The 19,415-nt window shown below is 39.0% G+C and overlaps 1 protein-coding gene across 2 annotated transcripts in view; it reads right to left on the bottom strand.

The window, feature by feature from the left end:
• The window catches only part of LOC131671708 (disks large 1 tumor suppressor protein-like), a 1,979,893-nt gene that overhangs the window by 1,417,809 nt on the left and 542,669 nt on the right, over positions 1-19,415 (bottom strand). For both annotated transcript variants that reach the window (XM_058948341.1, XM_058948331.1), the window contains exon 5: positions 15,347-15,622. In XM_058948341.1, the coding sequence (XP_058804324.1) occupies positions 15,347-15,622 (276 nt within the window). The remainder of the gene's footprint in view (positions 1-15,346; positions 15,623-19,415) is intronic.

Here is a 19,415-nt window from a genome sequence, read left to right on the forward strand (position 1 = left end):
CTCGACGATGGGCTTGACTTTTTCGGGGTCCGGTCTGATTCTTTCTCGGTTGACCAACACTCCCAAGTACCTCACTTCTGACTTGCAGAAAACGCTCTTGTCCTGGTTTACCGGCGGTTGCGATCACGACGCTCTCAGGAAGCTCGATTATAATCCGCTTAGCAAAAACATGGATGATGTACATAGTGCACCATATGGCCAGCCTCGCGGCTGGCCAGGTCACTTTGTGCAAAAATCTTTTGTTAAAGCGGCGGACAGTAATTGTCTTCCTCAGCAGAGAACGAAGACTCCTCAAACAAACAACTCGTTGTTTTAGGAGAGGATGTCGAAAACTTCTGTAAAGAAACAGTAGGCAAAACACACAACGCTTGCCCCCAGGGCAAAAGGCCAATCGGCCAAACAAAAGAAACAACACGGACCATGACAACACGTGATGAGGTGCGGCCTGTAAACGCCCAAACATTCAACGCGGAGTCTACCACACCCCAAGAGCTCAACTCGAGCCCAGAAAAGCCAAAATCCGGGAGTCACTTGAAAGGAAATCTCTTGGGATTGTGGTACCGCGCGCCCTCTTGGAGGATGGGAGACCGCTCCGAGAGCTAGTTGCAGAGGACCAATGGTCCCGGCAATCCGAATTTAATTCGGGTAGATAATAAATTACTTCCTATCGACTGGCAATCAGTAGGTACCACTACTGTGGGTAAAGAGTCGCGGCCGTGGTCATAGCAGCCACCCAAAGTTCTTTGCCTCGAGCTCCTGGAGTAAGGCCCGACACCTTTGTGCGAGAGAACAGTCCATTGGGCCGAGTAACTCTCGATGACTAGAACGCACTACGGATGCCGAAACCCTTAGGAAAAATATTTCCACAGAAGGGCAGCATCCTTCCTGCTAAGGAATTGATTAAGCCCTAATAGCTAAAACAATTTTACATTCGAAAGCGAAATTAGTGGCTGTCAGCTCCCTTTGAAAGCGAAAACCATGCACTAAACGTCCATCAGATCCAGTGCTGCTAATGGTGAACACAGGCCAAGATGATAGAAAAGACGGAAACCCGACATGCTCACTCAAATGCTACTTTGGTTGCAATTCGTCAAATACCTAACCCTGACTTGACCAAAACGAGGTTTGATTAATATCAAACCCAGCGTGAAAGATAAACACGCTGGTACACTCGTAATTAGTTTTAAGTTATATTATAATCAAATTAGTTCTTAAGTAGTTAACAATAATTTAAGCAATAATATAAGCAGTAGTGTAGTAAATAGTATTAAGAAAGTTACCAATCAAAGTTCAATTAAAAATAAATAAGATAATAAATAAGATAAGATTTAAACCTATAGATTTAAAATCTCTAAATCAAACCAAAAAGAAATAAAATAAAGAAAAACAAAATCAAAATAAATAATCTAATAACAGATTAAAACGCTAGAAAAATAACTAGCTTAATCAATTGTAAATAAAAGAGCCATGAGAAACCATGGAGAAACCCGCCAAGGTAACTAACGAAGCTCACGTCAACACACACAAGTACTCACTGCTCGCACTCGAACGCCATTCGCTTAATTGAACGCGCACGTTAACGCCAGAACTAGAATTGAAAGCCACCCTCCAGAATCGCCGGCAGCGATTCCAAAGGAGGAAATATATAACTAGACATTGCGTTGTACCTTGAAAGCGATATGGTCAACCATTCTAGGTATAATAAGGCGAGGAAACGTAAGCAGGAGGCGACCGTTGAGAAACCAGAGCACAGCTCCAATACTCCGGCGTCAACTCAGTTTCCTTCGCAACCAAACAATCTTGACGAAAGCAAAAACGATTGCCCACCGGTTCAGAGGTTTAAGTTGAACGCACAACAAAACTCTGAACTGGGCCCGAAACTGAGGATCATACAATTGAATCTCAACAAAAGGCAAGTAGCCAACGATGAGCTGGGAGAAATCATGACAGACAGAAATCTTGACATACAGGTGGCACTGGTGCAAGAACCATATCACTGGAATAACGCGATTTCAGGTATGGGCAGCATCGCAGCTATTCATGGAGCCAAAAAAGGCGAAAAGATTCAAGCTGCGATACTTTACAATCCGCACAAAGTCACTGCTACCAAGATTTTTCTAATCTGTGTGACTCCCACTGTGTTTGTGCACAAGTAGTCGGAGCCTTTGATGAAATATATTTCATAAGCATCTACTATCAGTTCAGCCACAGCAGGAAGACCTACCTTGACAAACTAGCTGAGACTCTGAAGCAATTGAAAGGCAAAAGAGTCTTAGTTGGAATGGACGCAAATACCAAGTCAAAGATCTGGTCTAATACACAGGACAAGAATGGAACAGTCATTGAAGAATTCATAGACCAATATGGACTAATTCTGGCCAACAGGAGGGACCAACTTCCAACGTGCCGTAGTACAGGGGGTGAGACGGACATCCATGTAACTTTACATACATCAAATCTGTCAAACCTCTTGGCTAGCTGGGCGGTGAAAAAATGGACCACCAGTGACCACAGGCCCATAGTGATCGAACTGGATTTTGCCTCACAACCAGCCAGACTCATACGAACCGAAGAAACACTGGAACCAAGGTTCAACATGAGAAAAGCTGATTGGGAGAAATTCGGGAAACTTTGTAAATTCGAGAAAGAGAACCTAGCTAAACTCCCTTTAAGAACCTCTGAAGACATTGAAACATATGTTTCAAAATTTGAAGAGGTCTTAGTAAGGGCAGCAAAGAACTCTACTCCACCAAAAAAGAGAAGAACGCGCTCTCTACCCTGGTGGAACCCTGACTTGCGAAGTAAGAAGCGAGCGATACAAAAAGAACGCAAAATCGTCGCTCTGAAAGACAAGGAATTGTCCTCAGCGTGCGCGGGATCGCACGCTAACACAATGGAAAAGTGCCGTGCACCTACCGATAAATCGAAGGGGATACGGTGGCCAACCGTATCCGACTATCTGCTGGATGACGAACTGCCTCTGCGCCTGCTTCTCCGCTGGGGCTGTCGCATTGCTGTTGAAGCTGCTCAGGTTGCTCTCATAGCTGCCGAGGCCGCGCGCGTTGAGCAGTGCGCGCACTCGGCACTCCACTCACAATTATCCTTGACACTAGTGGTGCACACGTTCTGCAGTGTGCACACTCGCCTCGTCACTCGCTAATTATCTGTTCTAACTCACGGTATCACTCGAGTGGGAAAGAACACTTTATTTTTCCGACGCAAAGAGCTGCGAGGTCGCCTGACTGAAGGACACAGTCATACTGGCTAGCTAACTCTCCCCTCCCGGTCATTGCCCCTAACGCGCCCTCTCTCTCTCTCTAACTCAAACCGATCGCGGCTGTTACGCTTAGCCACGCTTAGTAGCTCACGCGAGTCCAAACGATTTTCGGCAATCGTTGCAATTATAATTATCTTATATTATGTTTTGCAACGATTACCGAAAATCGTTCGACTCGCGCGAGGTTAATAAGCGGCTGAACGAGAGAAGCCGTGATCGGTTCGCGAGAGAGAGAGGGCGCGTAGGGGCAATGACCGGGAGGGGAGCGTTCAACAGGCAGTATGACTGTGTCACTCAGTCGGCCTGTATCGTAGTTAACCTACTTCCGTGCCTTCAACGCGTTTCTTGTGGTGGTGCTAAATCGAACAGCGTGAACTTGAGTGCGTGGGTAGCAGCAGCAATAGCAGCAACAGCAATAGCAGCAACAGCAGTAGCAGCGACAGCAGCAACAGCAACAGCAACATCCGCAGCGGCAGCAACCACAACAACAGTAATCGCGGCAGTGCAGCGAGCAGCGAAGCAGCTTTTCAGCGGCTTGTTGATCGGATACGGTTGGCCACCGTATCCTCTACTATCTCGCGGTAGGTGCACCTTCCCATTATTGTTAATAGCGTGCGATCCCGCGCAGCGTGCGCGAAGGGATTAATTGTTGCGTGCGAGCGGTTAGTTCGCGGTGATCGCGGTTTTCTCTCTCTCTCTCTCATACAGGGTATGTTGTCATTCTCGCTAGCGTGCGCAAGTCTCTCGGCAAAACCCCCGTGTAATTGAATTGCCTGAATAAAGTGAACGATAGTCTTTACCGAATCTAGTCATCGTTAGTTTGTCTTTCCTTTGTCTGGAGGTCGCGTCTGTTTACATTCGATTCGAATTAGCCGGTAGCGTAGCACGGATCACGCGGATACCGGTAGACGGGAATCGTCAACATAGTTTCGAGCAGCGGCCGAGCGAGTGCTACTAAGCAAGGGCGACAGCGCCGCCAAGCGGCGAGTTGGGGGAACCCAACTCGGAGTAGCGAAGAGACTCTACGCAGGCGCACTCCAAGACAAGGTAGGTTGATGTGCTTCGAGCACATAGATAACTAGGCTTCGTTTAGTCATTATATAGGTACGTTCAAGAGATATTATAGACTAAACGGCAGCCTGTTACAGTTTATACATCTAAAATTGATTGAGGACATGCACCAATTTATAAATTTATAAATTTTCTTTTTTTTGCATGCAAAAATAAAGAAAATTTTGAGTCAATGAGTTATTTAAATAAAACAATATGTATAAAAATTGAATTTATTATTTTTTTAAAATTATTTTTCATGTGTGTAAAATATCCATATTTTACTACTCAATCAAATTCAAACCTTTAATTTTCAGAACTGTAAACTTTTGACAATTTACAATGTGACACCGTATGGTACTTTTAGAAAAAAATCCACAGCAATTTTTACATTGAACCTTTTCGACTTCATGAATAGCATCTTTTCTTATCTTAACTGCTGGTATAATAATACCCGTCAATTGCTGATAATGAGCATATCCTTGATTTCTTAAAAATCTTATGATCCAATTTTTCAATTCATGATTATCATGATTCAAAAATTTGTTTACAATGTCTTGATTGGAATGAGAGGTTCTTAAATGCCTTGAAAATTGATTCTGGAAACTATCAGAAAAGATACAGAATGCTGATCCATTTTTTAGTTTCATTGTGTGCTGCTGAATAACTATTGAATCTATTCTGACCAATTTTACAATGGCTCGATCGAGCTTTTCATCTAATTTAATGTACTTGGAAAAACCACAAAAACCTTCAAATAAACCTATAATATATGAATTTCTGTATACTTATATAGAAAGATAAATGAACTGAAATTACTATACCACTCAATTCTTGAGAAATAACTTTAGCGGCAATTTTTTTGACAGGATCACTCAAAGTATTTTGGTCTAGAATATATTGATTTGTAGATTTGATTTCTTTATTCAATGTGTTACTATAGATTTTGTCAGTTAATATATTAAATTGGAGATGACCAGGTATTTTAACATTTTTAATTACATTCATTGCATCCAGTACGTTTTTATCTACTGATAAATCTGGATTAGTAGTTACATCTGAAAATTCAAATTCAAGGTATTCAATATATCTAATAAATAATTGTAAATGAAATCATATTCTCTATTGACCTCTTTTATTACAAGTAAGACATTCACAGAAACCATTTTCCAGTCTAACGTAGTTTTGTTCATAAAAAACTAGAAGTTCTTCGCCCTTTGTAATTTTTCTCAAAGTTTTTAAATAAACTAAATGTTTTTCTACAGTCACATATTCTGAATTAGGGTCATAATCGTGATTGATGAATGCTATTGATCCTAAAAATATACTTTGCTTTTTTGATCTTGAGTTCTTCACAACAGAAAAATATTTATTATATACAGTCAAATTTTCTTCTTCTTCAGCAGTGATAGGTTTGAAATATCCAAAAATGTTTTTCAGGACAAATTTAGCAAGGATATCCTTGGCAGCTGTAACTTTCACTCCATTGTAATTTTCTTTGGAATATTTTTAATAATTTTCTAAATTGACCAAAGATTCAGGATGAAAAAACTTAAGATATAGTCTAGAGTAATTTCTAAACCATTTCATATGAGGAATACTCAATTTGTAGAACAATTTTAAATCAATTGCTATGGTTTCTAGTTTGGTCAGGAGTTTCTCTGTATCTCCAGTCTCAGTAAATTCTGAAACTATCCCTTTCAGGTTAAATTTCGAAAGGTCTTTAGAAATTGAAATCATTTTATCTGTATTGATTTTACGAACATTATTGGAAAATCTGTCAACTATCAGTAATTTTCCCAAATCATCTAAATTTATCAAAATCTGAGCATTCATTATGAAATGAGATTGTTTAGAGGACGAGCAAACTCGCGCGCGAACAATAAAATCTAAGGAAACTGTCCGCATAAGTATATTGAATTTGTTTCTGGGATCCTGGAAATATCATTAGTCTATTCTAGGATCCTGGTTTCATCGTGTATTTTTTTCGAGGATCCTCGAAAAATTGCTTTGCTTAACCTGGGATCCCAGAATAAATGGAAAATATTTTTCTAGGAGTCCCAGAAACTTGCCTTAGGAATAGAACTTTTCTATGAGATGATTCTCCCAGAAACTGCGCGTTCATCACTGGAAACATCCCGGAATGTTGCGTTTTATATATATATGTACATATAATATATATATATAATAAACAGTAATATACCCAGTCATACCTTCAATCGAGGGCTCCGGTTCTTCGTTCGCCAAAGACTCTGAGATCGCTTGAGGTTGGAGAGCGTCGGACACACCAGGCAAATGTACAGGCGGAATGCCCGAGCTATGAACCGCCTGCACTCGAGTCATAATGTATACCCTGAATGCAATCGCACACCACTCACAATTGCTCACGGACACGTCGTAGCGTCCACAATTGCGGCAGAATATTCGCGAGTTGGCCACTTCTGAATACGGCGACTGCGGATGGGAGCCGGCTCTGCAATTAAAACAGAGATACGGCACAACATCGCGCTCCGCGTCGAACGGTACCGGGGCCAAACCACGCAAAAAGGTGCCTGACAGCCTGTTGCCCTTCGCATCCATCCACGGCTGTGGCCCGTACGGTGCAACAGCATGAGTCGAGGATTGGGGTATGGAAGATATCCCGCTCGCCCAGCATGCACAAGTGCACACGGCCTGCTCTTGATCTCTCGTCGGGGTTTCCTACATAGGTCTTTCACGCTCCGGAATTTTCGCCGGCGCTGGTACCGAAACAAGTTCATTCGAACGTCGGACAGGCTCCTAGGATGGAGCGTTCACGCGTGTCTGGTTCCATTTGAGCTGGGTGTGGTATGAAAAATTCCCAGGGTTGGCATCGCCCCATCAGTGAGAGAGAAAGAAAAAGAGAGATAGCGAGCCAGATAGAGCCGGCTATTCTAGCCAGGGCCCCGTCATACATTTAGTAAATATACAGGGTGGTGAAAAAGTATGGAAACACCTGAAAATCTCAGAGGGTTGGTCATAAAAATAAAATTCTTAAGGTCAGGTCCTATATAACTTTCTACGAGGAATCCAGTGATGACCTTGAATTTGACCTTGGACCTTACCTTCAAGGTCATTTCAAGGTCAACCTCATTTTTTCAAATGAGAACCTCTATTTTTGATGCCGGAATCAAAATGAGCGGGAAATTTTACGTCCGGATACGTGGTTAGGTATGAGGTTAAAGTAACCTCTGGAGGTCAAATAGAGGTCAATGTCGGAAAAAGTATGGAAACCCCTGAAAATCTGAGCGTTGGTCGTAAAAATAAAATTGTTAACGTCAGGTCTTATGTAACTTTCAACGATGAATCCAGTGATGACCTTGAATTTGACCTTGGACCTCACCTTCAAGGTCATTTCAAGGTCAAATTTCTTTTGTTAAATGGGAACCCACACTTTTGACATCGGCAATTGAAAGAGAGTCAAATTTTACGTTAAAATATGCCTTGAGGTCCAAGGTCGACGTGACCTCTGGAGGTCAAATAAAGATTAACAGTATATTTATATCGAAACTCCAAAAATGTGACTATTTTGATTATTAAACAAGAAAACTAGTTTCTCAATCCAGAATCCTTCTTTTAGCGCTATCCAGGAACAACGATGTGGACGTAGAAGGATTCTGTTCCCTTTGGGGTGCTGGATTATCGTGAGTTCCCCTTGCCTCTCACGTCGGGGTGCTGGATTATAGTGAGTTCCCCTTGCCTCTCACGTCGGGATGCTGGATTATCGTGAGTTCCCCTTGCCTCTCACTTAGGCCGTTTTTATGAATTATTATAGTAGATGAGTAAAATTATAACAGATGCTCAAATTGTTCTCCATTTGTTTCTTGACAGTAACCAATCCTGATGTAAAATGACCGAACTGCATGTCGAATCATATCTCTTGTAATGAGAGCAGTTTCCTCAATAATTCTACGTCTTAATTCATCAAAATTTTCTGGATTTGTTCTGTAAACGCGATCTTTTAAATAACCCCATAAGAAAAAATCCAATGGTGTTAAGTCTGGAGATCTTGGAGGCCACTCTATGCTACCTCGTCTACCTATCCATCTTTCGAAGAATGTTTCATTCAAGAATCCTCTAACATTAACTGCAAAATGTGGTGCTGCACCGTCTTGCTGGAACCATGTGTTTTCGAAATCGTCTCCTTTTACAGCTTGTATTGCTGGAACAATTTGGTTTCGCAATAGCTGTTCATATAGTAATTTTGTGCATTTAAATTTCCTTCGATAAAAAAGGGACCTATTATTGTGTCGTCTACAATTCCTGCCCACACATTTAGTTTTTGAGGATATTGAGTGTGAGTTGCGTCCATCCAGTGAGGATTTGTATCAGACCAATATCGAAAGTTATGTCGATTGACATTACCGTTTAACTAAAACGTTGCTTCATCTGAAAAGACAATATTTCCTAAAAATTGTGGATTGTCAGTTATCATTTCCATCATCGTCTCACAAAATTCAGTGCGACGATCAGGATCATCTTCATTTAATTCTTGCACGAGCTTAATTTTGAAGGGATGCAATTTGTTTCTGTTCAAAATTTGAAGAACAGATGTGTGATGGATGTCATGTTGTAAAGCTGCAGATCGAAGAGTCTCATGAGGATTTTCTACAAAAGACTGTAAAACATGTAAAGATTTTTCTTCGTTTGTTGCTGTCGATGGTCTACCAGCAAAAGGACGATTTCGAACAGATCCCGTGTCATCAAAACGTCTTATTGTTTTTGAAACAGTTCCTCTTGATATAGGAGTACCATCATTTCGAAATGTTGCATTAAACAGATTAGTTACCTGTGTATATGACCTATGCATATCACCCCAACCTCTCATCATCAAAAGTGATATCCGTTCTCTTTCGGACAATCGAAACATTTTGGTTTCAAAATGACTTCTTCGTACAAAACTAATTTACAACAAAAATATTTGCTGATTTTGTCAAATTTTATCTCTTGCAACTACAGAGTGTTATTTATGCTGTAATACCAAAAATGTATTCGTCAAGCGAATTGAAATAAAAATTCATTCATTCATAAATTTATTTTCTATCTAAAGAAAACCTTTTTTTAACAATATCATTTATGTAGCTACGCGGACATGAAAAAGCCACACATAATATTGAATTTTCGACTTTTAATGAGACAGCTATTTCGTTAAAGATACATTTCGTCAGTTTGGCGGAATAATCGGACAAGTTGAGTTTTTATTTGTAAAAGCGGACACGTCGGATTTTCATTTGAAAATGTGGATACGTTGGCTTTCTTTCTTTTCTTTCTTTCTTGTAGAAGCGGACGTAACGAAAATAATTTTTTTTTGTCTAATTTAAACTTAGCAATACTTTTTTAATGTAACGGTTTGAATCGTAAATGAATGTTAATGAAAATAGAAACGAATTTTTGCGTGATCCAACTTCGTTTTCGCTATTTGTTTGAAAGGCTACGATTTAGAAATTTTTTGCAAATGAAACGTTTTACCAAATTTATGCAAATGAATCATTTTAGCAAATTTTCGTAAATGAATAGTTTTTGCAAATTTTTGCAAGTGAATCGTTTTTGCAAATTATTACAAACTACATATCTGATTTTCTAAATTATTTTCTTATTTTAGCCAACTTATTCAGTAATTTTGGAAATCGCCGTGTTTCCGTGTAGCCGTGTATCCCGATTCAGGTTCAGGGTAGCGTGATCGAGATCAGTGATACTAAAACCTATTCAACAAAGCACCCCAAGTGAAAGGCAAGCGGAACTTACTCTAAAAAAGCCCCCAAAGGGAACAGAATCCTTCTACGTCCACGTCGTTGTTCCTGGATAGCGCTAAAAGAAGGATTCTAGATTGAGAAACTAGTTTTCTTGTTTAATAATCAAAATAGACACATTTTTGGAGTTTCGATATAAATATACTGTTAATCTTTGTTTGACCTCTAGAGGTCACGTCGACCTTGGACCTCAAGGCATATTTTAACGTAAAATTTGACTCTCTTTCAATTGCCGATGTCAAAAGTGTGGGTTCCCATTTAACAAAAGAAATTTGACCTTGAAGGTGAGGTCCAAGGTCAAATTCAAGGTCATCACTGGATTCATCGTTGAAAGTTACATAAGACCTGACGTTAACAATTTTATTTTTACGACCAACGCTCAGATTTTCAGGGGTTTCCATACTTTTTCCGACATTGACCTCTATTTGACCTCCAGAGGTTACTTTAACCTCATACCTAACCACGTATCCGGACGTAAAATTTCCCGCTCATTTTGATTCCGGCATCAAAAATAGGGGTTCTCATTTGAAAAAATGAGGTTGACCTTGAAATGACCTTGAAGGTAAGGTCCAAGGTCAAATTCAAGGTCATCACTGGATTCCTCGTAGAAAGTTATATAGGACCTGATCTTAAGAATTTTATTTTTATGACCAACCCTCTGAGATTTTCAGGTGTTTCCATACTTTTTCACTACCCTGTATGTTCTTTTCATGTAAGTCTTCGGTCTAGGTGAATACCTAGATATTTTATTTGATTGCTTTACTGAATAAATTTATGATTTAATCTTATAGGAGGACAGCTATCTTTTCGAAGTGTGACTGTCGTATGGATCGATTTTCTTTCATTTACTATTATTCTTCAGGAGTTAAATCAATTTTCAAGGTAAAATCGGTATGTAGTTTTGTAAGGTTTTGGTTGCCATTGTTGCTTCTAGGTGTACTGATAAAATTGCTGTATCATATGTTGCTGTCAATGTTATTTTTACAACATTTTATAGTCTTTTTAGAGAATTTTTTATTCAGTGATGTTGTTCCAATTACTCTTTAGTTCTTTATTTTCTTTGTATTCTTGATTTTTTAAAAAGATGTTTAAAACAAGTTTTCAAGCAATATAAGTTTTTGTAATATTTTCGTCTAAACCAGTCGGTTGCTGTTGTGATGGGGGACGGCAGGGAAAAAACAATTCGTTTTATTTCTTCGGCCTTCAGAGTCATCAGCGGCGCAGTCAGCCAATGATTGCAGCTATGATTTTTTTTTTTGGACGCCAGCTACCATCCTCGCGTTAGAAGGACGAGTAGCGCTGCAGGTCGGCTGGCTTTGGTAGCTAAAAGTCGGATAGCTTGCTGTCTTCCTCGCACGCTGGCCTCGCTGGCCACCTAGAGGTGTGAGAACGGGAGCGCGAAGTCCTATCTAGCGTACGGAAGAAAATGTGGACAGCGTCTAGTCGAAATATCGGGCACAGAAACTCCTTTTGGCAGCGGGTCATCGGAATGGCGGCTCAAGTTGCCTCAGCAGCGATCCGGAAATGGTAAAGAGTGGTAAAGGGCGTGGGGGGCTGTTTTCTCGAGCACACCAAATGGCGTCGAAGCGTCGACGCGCACTTAGCGGTTCCATGCGGCCCGATCGCGATAGCTACAGAGGAATGCGGAAAATTGATCGAAGTTTAATCAGAAAATACACATTTAGCGGGAATTATTATTTATTTAAATAGATTATTAGTTATAGATCGCGGAGGAGGGGAAAAAGGGGAGATAATTAATAGCGTCCGGTCGTCGCGTCCCCAACACAATTAGGCTTCCTTTTTTTTGGCGCAAGAAATCTATTCACGGCGGTCTACCCTGTCCGAATTCCCCTACGAGGCTCGCGGATGGCTAATGCGCAGATAATTTTGGTGATCGCGCGAAGGTCTGGCGGCACTGATTAATGCAGGGACAACCTCGACGAACGCGCGATGGTCTGGCGGTACTAGTCGGTAGACGGCGGTCGGTTTTGTGAACAAGCAGGAAACAACAAAAAAATGAGAAAAGAGGATACTCACTTTTGAACGCCTGCCTTTCGCTATTACTTTTTTTGGTCCGGTCTTATGTTGGTTGCTATTACTAATCAATTTGTTCAGTTTTTTTGTCCGTCACTAATAACTGCACTTGCTCTCTACGCTCTGTGTCACGGCCTCACTGCTACTGCCGTAGCGTTTCGTGGCATTGCGTTGCTTCTTCGCGATTACCTCCCCTTCAAGTCACGGATTTTTATCCTATTGGTCTCGATTGTTGCTAAGACGATTATCAGCGCCGTCTATATTACTATTCTAATCTGCGCAATTTTACTACTAATCGGGTGTTGGCGCCTAATTTCCCTATTAGTCAGTTAGATATCGCCGGTTTTACCTTATTCGTCAATCTACCCCTAACCTACACGTCATTGGTCGGTCTAGTCGCGCGCGTTGGTCAGTTTCGCGTCGTTATCCCTACCGATCGCCCCTACATGAATATCGGTATCGTATGCCTCGCTTGCACGCACGCTGTACGCTATTCCTCCGTTCGCGCCCGATGGCTCTCTTATCTCACTCGCACTTATACGCACGGTTGCCCCTGTATCGGTCTAGCTCAAGCGCGTCACAACATGGCCGCCACCCAGCTCACGCGTTAACATCGCGTCCCATTGCCGCTGTTTCTGTTGTTCCCTGGGGCACGTTGGTCAATCGTGCGTATGTGTGTGTGTTTCCGAGTCCTTCGGGTGTGCTAAATGGTCGGCCAGTGGTGTTAGTGTGTATGTGCGGTGTTCTCCTTATGCGTTAGCTAGCAGGATCAGTTGATCTCAGCAGCGACCTTTTTCGTCGTTTTGCTTCCTGGAAAAGTGTCGGTCCGGGTTGCTGTGCGTGATAGTGTGTGTCCGGGAGTGTAAGGATCATGCGCATCGATTTGGGCGGGTCCTGAGAGGAGTTTTTTTCGCGAGGTCACGGGGCTAATCATTTGCTCTTATGTGAGCTAATGGGATCAGCTGATCGAGCATCCGCGTCCTCTTGTCGGAAGAGGATTCTTCGTCAGCCCTGTAGGTCGAGCTTTTTGCGTGATGACGCATCATCACACTAAATGAATTTGAAACTTTATTTTTTGGATTCTTATGTAGAGTACTTTTCAGAAATTCTCAAGCATTTTAGTGAAAAGGAAGGCGAGAGATTCCATTAAGATTTTAAAGACGTTGAGAAGAGATATAAGAAAACATAAAAGCAAGGCTACCTGTAGAAATTTGGCAATAAAAAAAGTACGGCCTTCGTGAATGATACATTGTATATAAAATATTCTTATATCAACTTTTTCCTTAATAAATTTGTAAATCATAAAGTGTAGGTCAAATGTAGTTGTATTCAATTTACTTTATAACATATATAAATAGAATTATTTTACAATAAATATTTACGTTTTAAGTATCTTGTTTATGTACATTTCCTTTCTGAAATGATAAATGCTCATAATAATAAACAAACATCTCCTACGATTAGAACCCGTGACCGCGTTGAAGTTTTCAACGTAAATAAAGGTAATGACTTTAAATTAAATTTAAATTTAAATCTCAAGTAATAAAGTTAAACGAAGGTTAGATTTGGCGTTAGCATATCTAAATACATAGGGGTATGATAGTTGCTATTTTCTACTTGAAAGTTCAGAATGACCTTCAAATAAATTTAGAACTAAGTTAACGGAAACAAAATAACAATAGATTTGATTTCCGCTTATCAAAATGTGTACGCAAAACACTTTTTCGTTTTGTCTTACAGTAATCACAAGATTTAACGTTCAGACGATCTTGCGGATTCATCTAATAAGAAAATGTTCTTTTTAAATGTGGAGTCAAAAATTTAATTACACGTTAATTAAAAAATTGACCTTTGAATAACCTTAAATCTCACATGATGGACACAAACGGAAGTAAGATTGTAATTTTACGAAAATATCCCGTGTTTACATTGTGACGAGGATAACTGCTTTATTCGCCATTTATCCTTTAATCATTACCTCTCGATGCCTTTATTCACTACCTCTCGTACCATCTACGGACTAGACATACTTGTATGCTCGGTTCTATGTAAGATACTGATTGGCCGAGCCGGATAAGAAGAGCAGCGCGGATTCGACGGGCCATGAAAGTGAGAATGCGCGTGTGAAACGAGAAAAAGAATTAAGAATAGAGAGATAGAGTGGCTTAATGCAGAATCGAATGAGCACATATGAGAGCCGCGTTGCACCAGCACTTGTACGTTTGATTTTTGGTTTCTGCTTTTTCATGATCTGATGAATCAGCTCGTACCCGATCTACTCAGTAGCTCCATAGACACATTACTATCTATCAGCGATGCTCTATAATGCTTAACATAACAGTAGCAGCAGTGGAAATAGTAGCAGGATTGATGAAAGAAATAACGGCAACATGAGCTCTATCTTGTCTCTTTTTCTCCGCTTCAATTTGTCCGCATGTGTTACGTAAGTATCGTCAGCTTGAGTTTTCGTATCCCGACTATGTATATTACTTCCACAATCGTATAATCTCGGTATTCGCGGTCAAGTCGAATAAGATGAACTGCTACTTGGGCGTACATTCGTGCTGATCTGTGACAATTCCTGGCTCTTTAAGCACTGTTTTTTTTGACCACCGTTATTAACGCGACATTTTTGGTCCACTTTTATAACGAGTAAATAAAAGTTTGTTCTTGTTTTATTTGTAATTACCAGAATGATTATTCTTACTCTCTTACCCTTCCCTTTTTGAGGCTCGTTAAGCGCTCGGACGTTGTAATCGACGTTCAGTAAGTTATTCACAATTAGTAGCTGAAGTAGTTTATTTTCTCGTAAATAGTTTGTGATTAGAGACACAGGATGAACTTTAAATTCATAACGCGATCCTCCCTTTATAACATTAATGATATAACAATGGGGTTAGTTATTCGGTTTATTCGTTCCTATTTTGACAATACAATTTAAAAATAATATAGAAAGTTGTCTTTACTCTATTCTCTGATGATATGCTGTAATTATGCAAAATTTAAAAGAATTTGTGGCTTAGTATCACCAGACTAATTGACATAGCTAAGTATAATATCCACATACTTAATATTTTTTATATAATTAACCGTTTTCAATATTTCTTTCTATTATTAAATGTTTTTGACGTATATTTCTCGACTTCTTTATTCTTTCTTTAATGTCACGGAGAATTTTTCAAACAATTCAACTAAACTTTCTAAAAATTTAACTCACCAAAATAACCTCTTCTCCAGCTTGCTTCAGTATCAATACTGCTGATGAATGCGTAATATTCAAGAGAGATTGATCATTCACTTTCGTTATTATATCTTTGATTTGAAGCCGGCCATCTATTGCTGCTGCACCGTCAGGTATAATTTTAGTAACATATATACGAGAATCATTTGGAAGATGTGGATTGTCTATACCTCCAGCAATACTAAATCCTAAACCTGCCTTTTTTCGTTTTAGAACTACTTCAAAATTTCCATTTGATTCGTCTATTCTTTTCTATAAGAAGATAATAATATTATATTTAAATAATAAAGCAAATTCAAAAGAATTGATTATATTATGTTAAAAAACAATTTCAGTCAGATTCGATGTAACAGTCCACTTTTGAGTGTAATTATTAGATTTGAATATCGTTCAAAAAATGTATTTACTAATAACATCTCATGTATAAAGATTCTATAATGTAATAACGGTCCGGTCTGATTTGTATTTTTTTCGCTTTTTACTGTGTGATAGCAACCCGTCACAAATTCCAAAACTAAGGAAAAGCATCGTTAAAACTACGGCGTTACTTCACATGTATGCGTAAATGTGTTAGGGCAGTTCTTCGAAAATCAAGATCATATAAGGAGCATGACATCATGAGCGTGGGAAATTTATTGTTTACGATGTAAAATCAATAATTGCAAAGTTTTTTTAATCGACAAAAACATTTCTCAGTCAACTTCTATGCGCTAATCTCGAATCTCGAATTATTATAATCATTCGATATGTATTTATTAACTTAATCTAATTTGCAAGTAAATATCGCTAGTAATTTTATAATAAACAAAAATGATGTGAATTTGAATAAACAACAGCAATCCTAGCACTTTAAGAAAGAGAAGCAAGAATTTGAAACTTTGACAACTAATTTTTAACAGTTATCAATAAATAAAAAATTTATAATATATTTAAACATTTAAAATTATGTTGCGAGATAGCGAATCAACTGTACATACATGTAAAATTACTGAGAACGATTGTTACCCGTTCGTTGATTTTATAATGGCACAAAGAATAATTTGCAAAGTCTATTTACTTAATATTCAAAGACTCATTGTTAAACTGGTGACTTTTATTTTAAATAATGTTCCGCGTATCACAAGTGATTGTTTATGTAAAAATTTCCTATAATTTTATTGTAAATTTTGTGCTATTCACTTATCTAACTTTAATTGTTTATAACTATAAGAGGTGATTTTTCCTTCAGAAAAGATTTATACTAAAAAATTCGTCACCTTCGACTTAATTTTTTAAATCGCCAACTTTTACTTTCGCGTACGTTATTTCGCGACAAAACTTGTTTAAAATTAGTAAGAATATAAAAAAGAGCGTTGTAGGGGCTACCTAGCGTAAAAAAGAGCCTCTTTCGCTAGTATAAATTCATTTATCACTGTGGTAAGAGGGGACTTCAAATCCTACCTTGCTTAACAGCGCCAGCACTGTTTGGAATAAAGACTCAGCATTCACTTGAGATCTGATTTTCATTACTCAATGTTTAGCATGGCTATTTTCCGTTCCTATATGATAGTCTAAGAGCTCATTTCATAAGATTCTCTCTCTTATGAGAAAAAAGTAGCCTTAGACAATCTCCTCTTTCGACAATAATAATTTCACCTAGAAATTCAACCAAGTACTTGTTGTGGTGCTGTCGGACCTTTTCACGACAAATGCAACAGTATTTAGCCACATTTTAAATGGCCCGTTGAAGTAACGAACTGCGTGGATGATTACTATGTATGTTCGCTGTTCGATGATTGACTCAATAGCGATTTTTAAAATATAACAATGATTGCTATCTTGGTCATATCAAGCTTCTAATATTACGCGTAAACTTCTTGCTTGCTCTCGGAAACTCGATTTGCAAATATATCTTACAAGTAGAGTCCGAACTTTATTATAACGTAGCATAAGACTAAACGTTACAATAAACATAAGATATGACTGCTTGAACTTATATCAAATTTGTTTGTGGAGTTCAGTGCGAAACGTCAAATTGAGTAGACGTGTCTTACTGCCTCTGTAAACAAGGTAAATTAAGGCAAATTCAGACTCCATATCGCGTTCCAACTGCTGACGCTTGTTATGTGTATCGGTGTCCATGGCTATCTATCTCTTTAGCTGTAATTGCAGTTTGACAGCTGTGCAGATCAATTATCATGACTTCTTTAAGTTCGATTCCCTGACGTGCTTTTGTAAATTAGTTGCTTAGACAAATATGTGACAAAACGTTCTTTCTATATTAAATGTTTAATTGATTAATGAAAATAATTGTAATAGATAAGCGCGTTATCGTCGTACTTTTGCTAGCAATTCTTTATGAAGGGAATAAGAGAGACACTTTCGCTCTTAGCAATCGAAGAGAAAAGGGAGGAGAAGGTCCACAAATAATTACACAGACCGTTTGTCAAATGCAAAATCTTATTTTCAATCATGAACAAACAACGAGCGAACAAACTCAATAGAAACCTCTTACTTCTAAGAAAGAGCAAAAGCGAATGCGTATGAATACAATAATCATAACCAGAATAAATTTAGGTGAACTGCCCGGCGGGTGAACGCCTTGGCAGCCGACTACTCGTTGCCTGCACATAACCTATCGAGCTGCTGCTCGGAACACAAAAAAATCTCAGGTAGCCGGCGAGTGAACGCCTGGCTATTGAGTATAACCGCAGTTAAATCTAACGCGATCGAAAATATGCCATGACAAGAAAAACTAGAGAGAGAGAGAGAGAGAGAGAAAACGAAAATCTGATCTGGTCTTCTTTCCGGCTGGTTGGCGTGGTGTAGTAGGCGGCCGAGCGAAACTACGTTTAATGGCACTTCTTCGATCAGCAGGCGTCCAAATCACCTCTCCTCAATGTACCTCTCAACAAAGGGCAGCATCCCTTGTATCGCGCGGGCAGCTAGGCAAAGACTCACATCGTGTGCGATCACTATCCTTATTGGCCTCTTTCTCTGTAGGGCTGCACTCGCTGTTTCCTTCCTCTCACAGATCGAGTTCGACTTCAATGTCGACCGGCTCGCAGTCACTCATTTTCTCTCAACAATCTACTGAGACGCTCTTATAAAGGCGGATGAGCAGGAAGTGAACAACTAATTGCCTTCATCTTCACTTAATCCACAATTTTTAGGCGGTATAGCGGCATGCGACGCAACATTTATCGGTCTTACGACGCACGCCTGTCTAGACTTGCATAGTGCGTGCACTCTTTCAGTCGCTCACTCTCTTCCATTCTTTTTTGTTTTCACTACTAGGGAGTCCTTTGAGTCTCTTCGACTACTCTTCTGCAATCATCGACGTTGAAACAGAAGGCCAAGTGTAAGGCGCATTTCTAATATACGCCCAACGCTGGTAACTGTGCCTTGCCGAGAAGAAAAGGAGAAAGAGAGAGAGGTAGATGAAGAGCAAGCATACTGCTTTCTCCGTTACATAATTAAAATAAAATTAATCTATATATAAATCAATTACTTTATTAATTAATTATACTGATAACAAATAATTAGAGTTAGATAGAATACTAGAATCTCTAGGATTAAAATGATCGTGAAGCATAGATATAGTGGCGTGTATAAGTTTCTGGCCAAAAAGAAATTATTTAAAATTTCAAGTTTTGCAGCTCCGTCTAAAATGGTCGTACAAGAAAACGCGTAAAGTCATTTTCAAGAGTAAAGCAATACCCTTCATATCCCGCCGGTATTTTTTTACTAAATTAAAAATTGTGTTTATTAAGTTAATAAAACAAAGTACTTTTTAAAAATTTTTCTTTTTACATTAAATCGGTTATAACTTTTGAACAAGATAGTAGATTTAAAAAATCGAAAGTGTAAAAGTTATATAATTTTGTTATCTTTAAGATGAACGAAACAAGATCCATTTTCATTGAGCCGATAAAAAGTTACAACGTTTTTTGTAAAACAATTCCTTTTTTTCATATTTGATTATCTCGAAAACTATGTACTGTAAAAAGAAACTCTAAAGAATGAAAAAGGTTGTTTTGTAATATAAAACAATTATTCACTATCA

This window comes from Phymastichus coffea, unplaced genomic scaffold (genome assembly GCF_024137745.1).
Source record: "Phymastichus coffea isolate CEN01 unplaced genomic scaffold, Cenicafe_Pcof_1.1 PCOF00010, whole genome shotgun sequence".
In the NCBI taxonomy this organism is placed as follows: Eukaryota; Metazoa; Arthropoda; class Insecta; order Hymenoptera; family Eulophidae; genus Phymastichus; species Phymastichus coffea.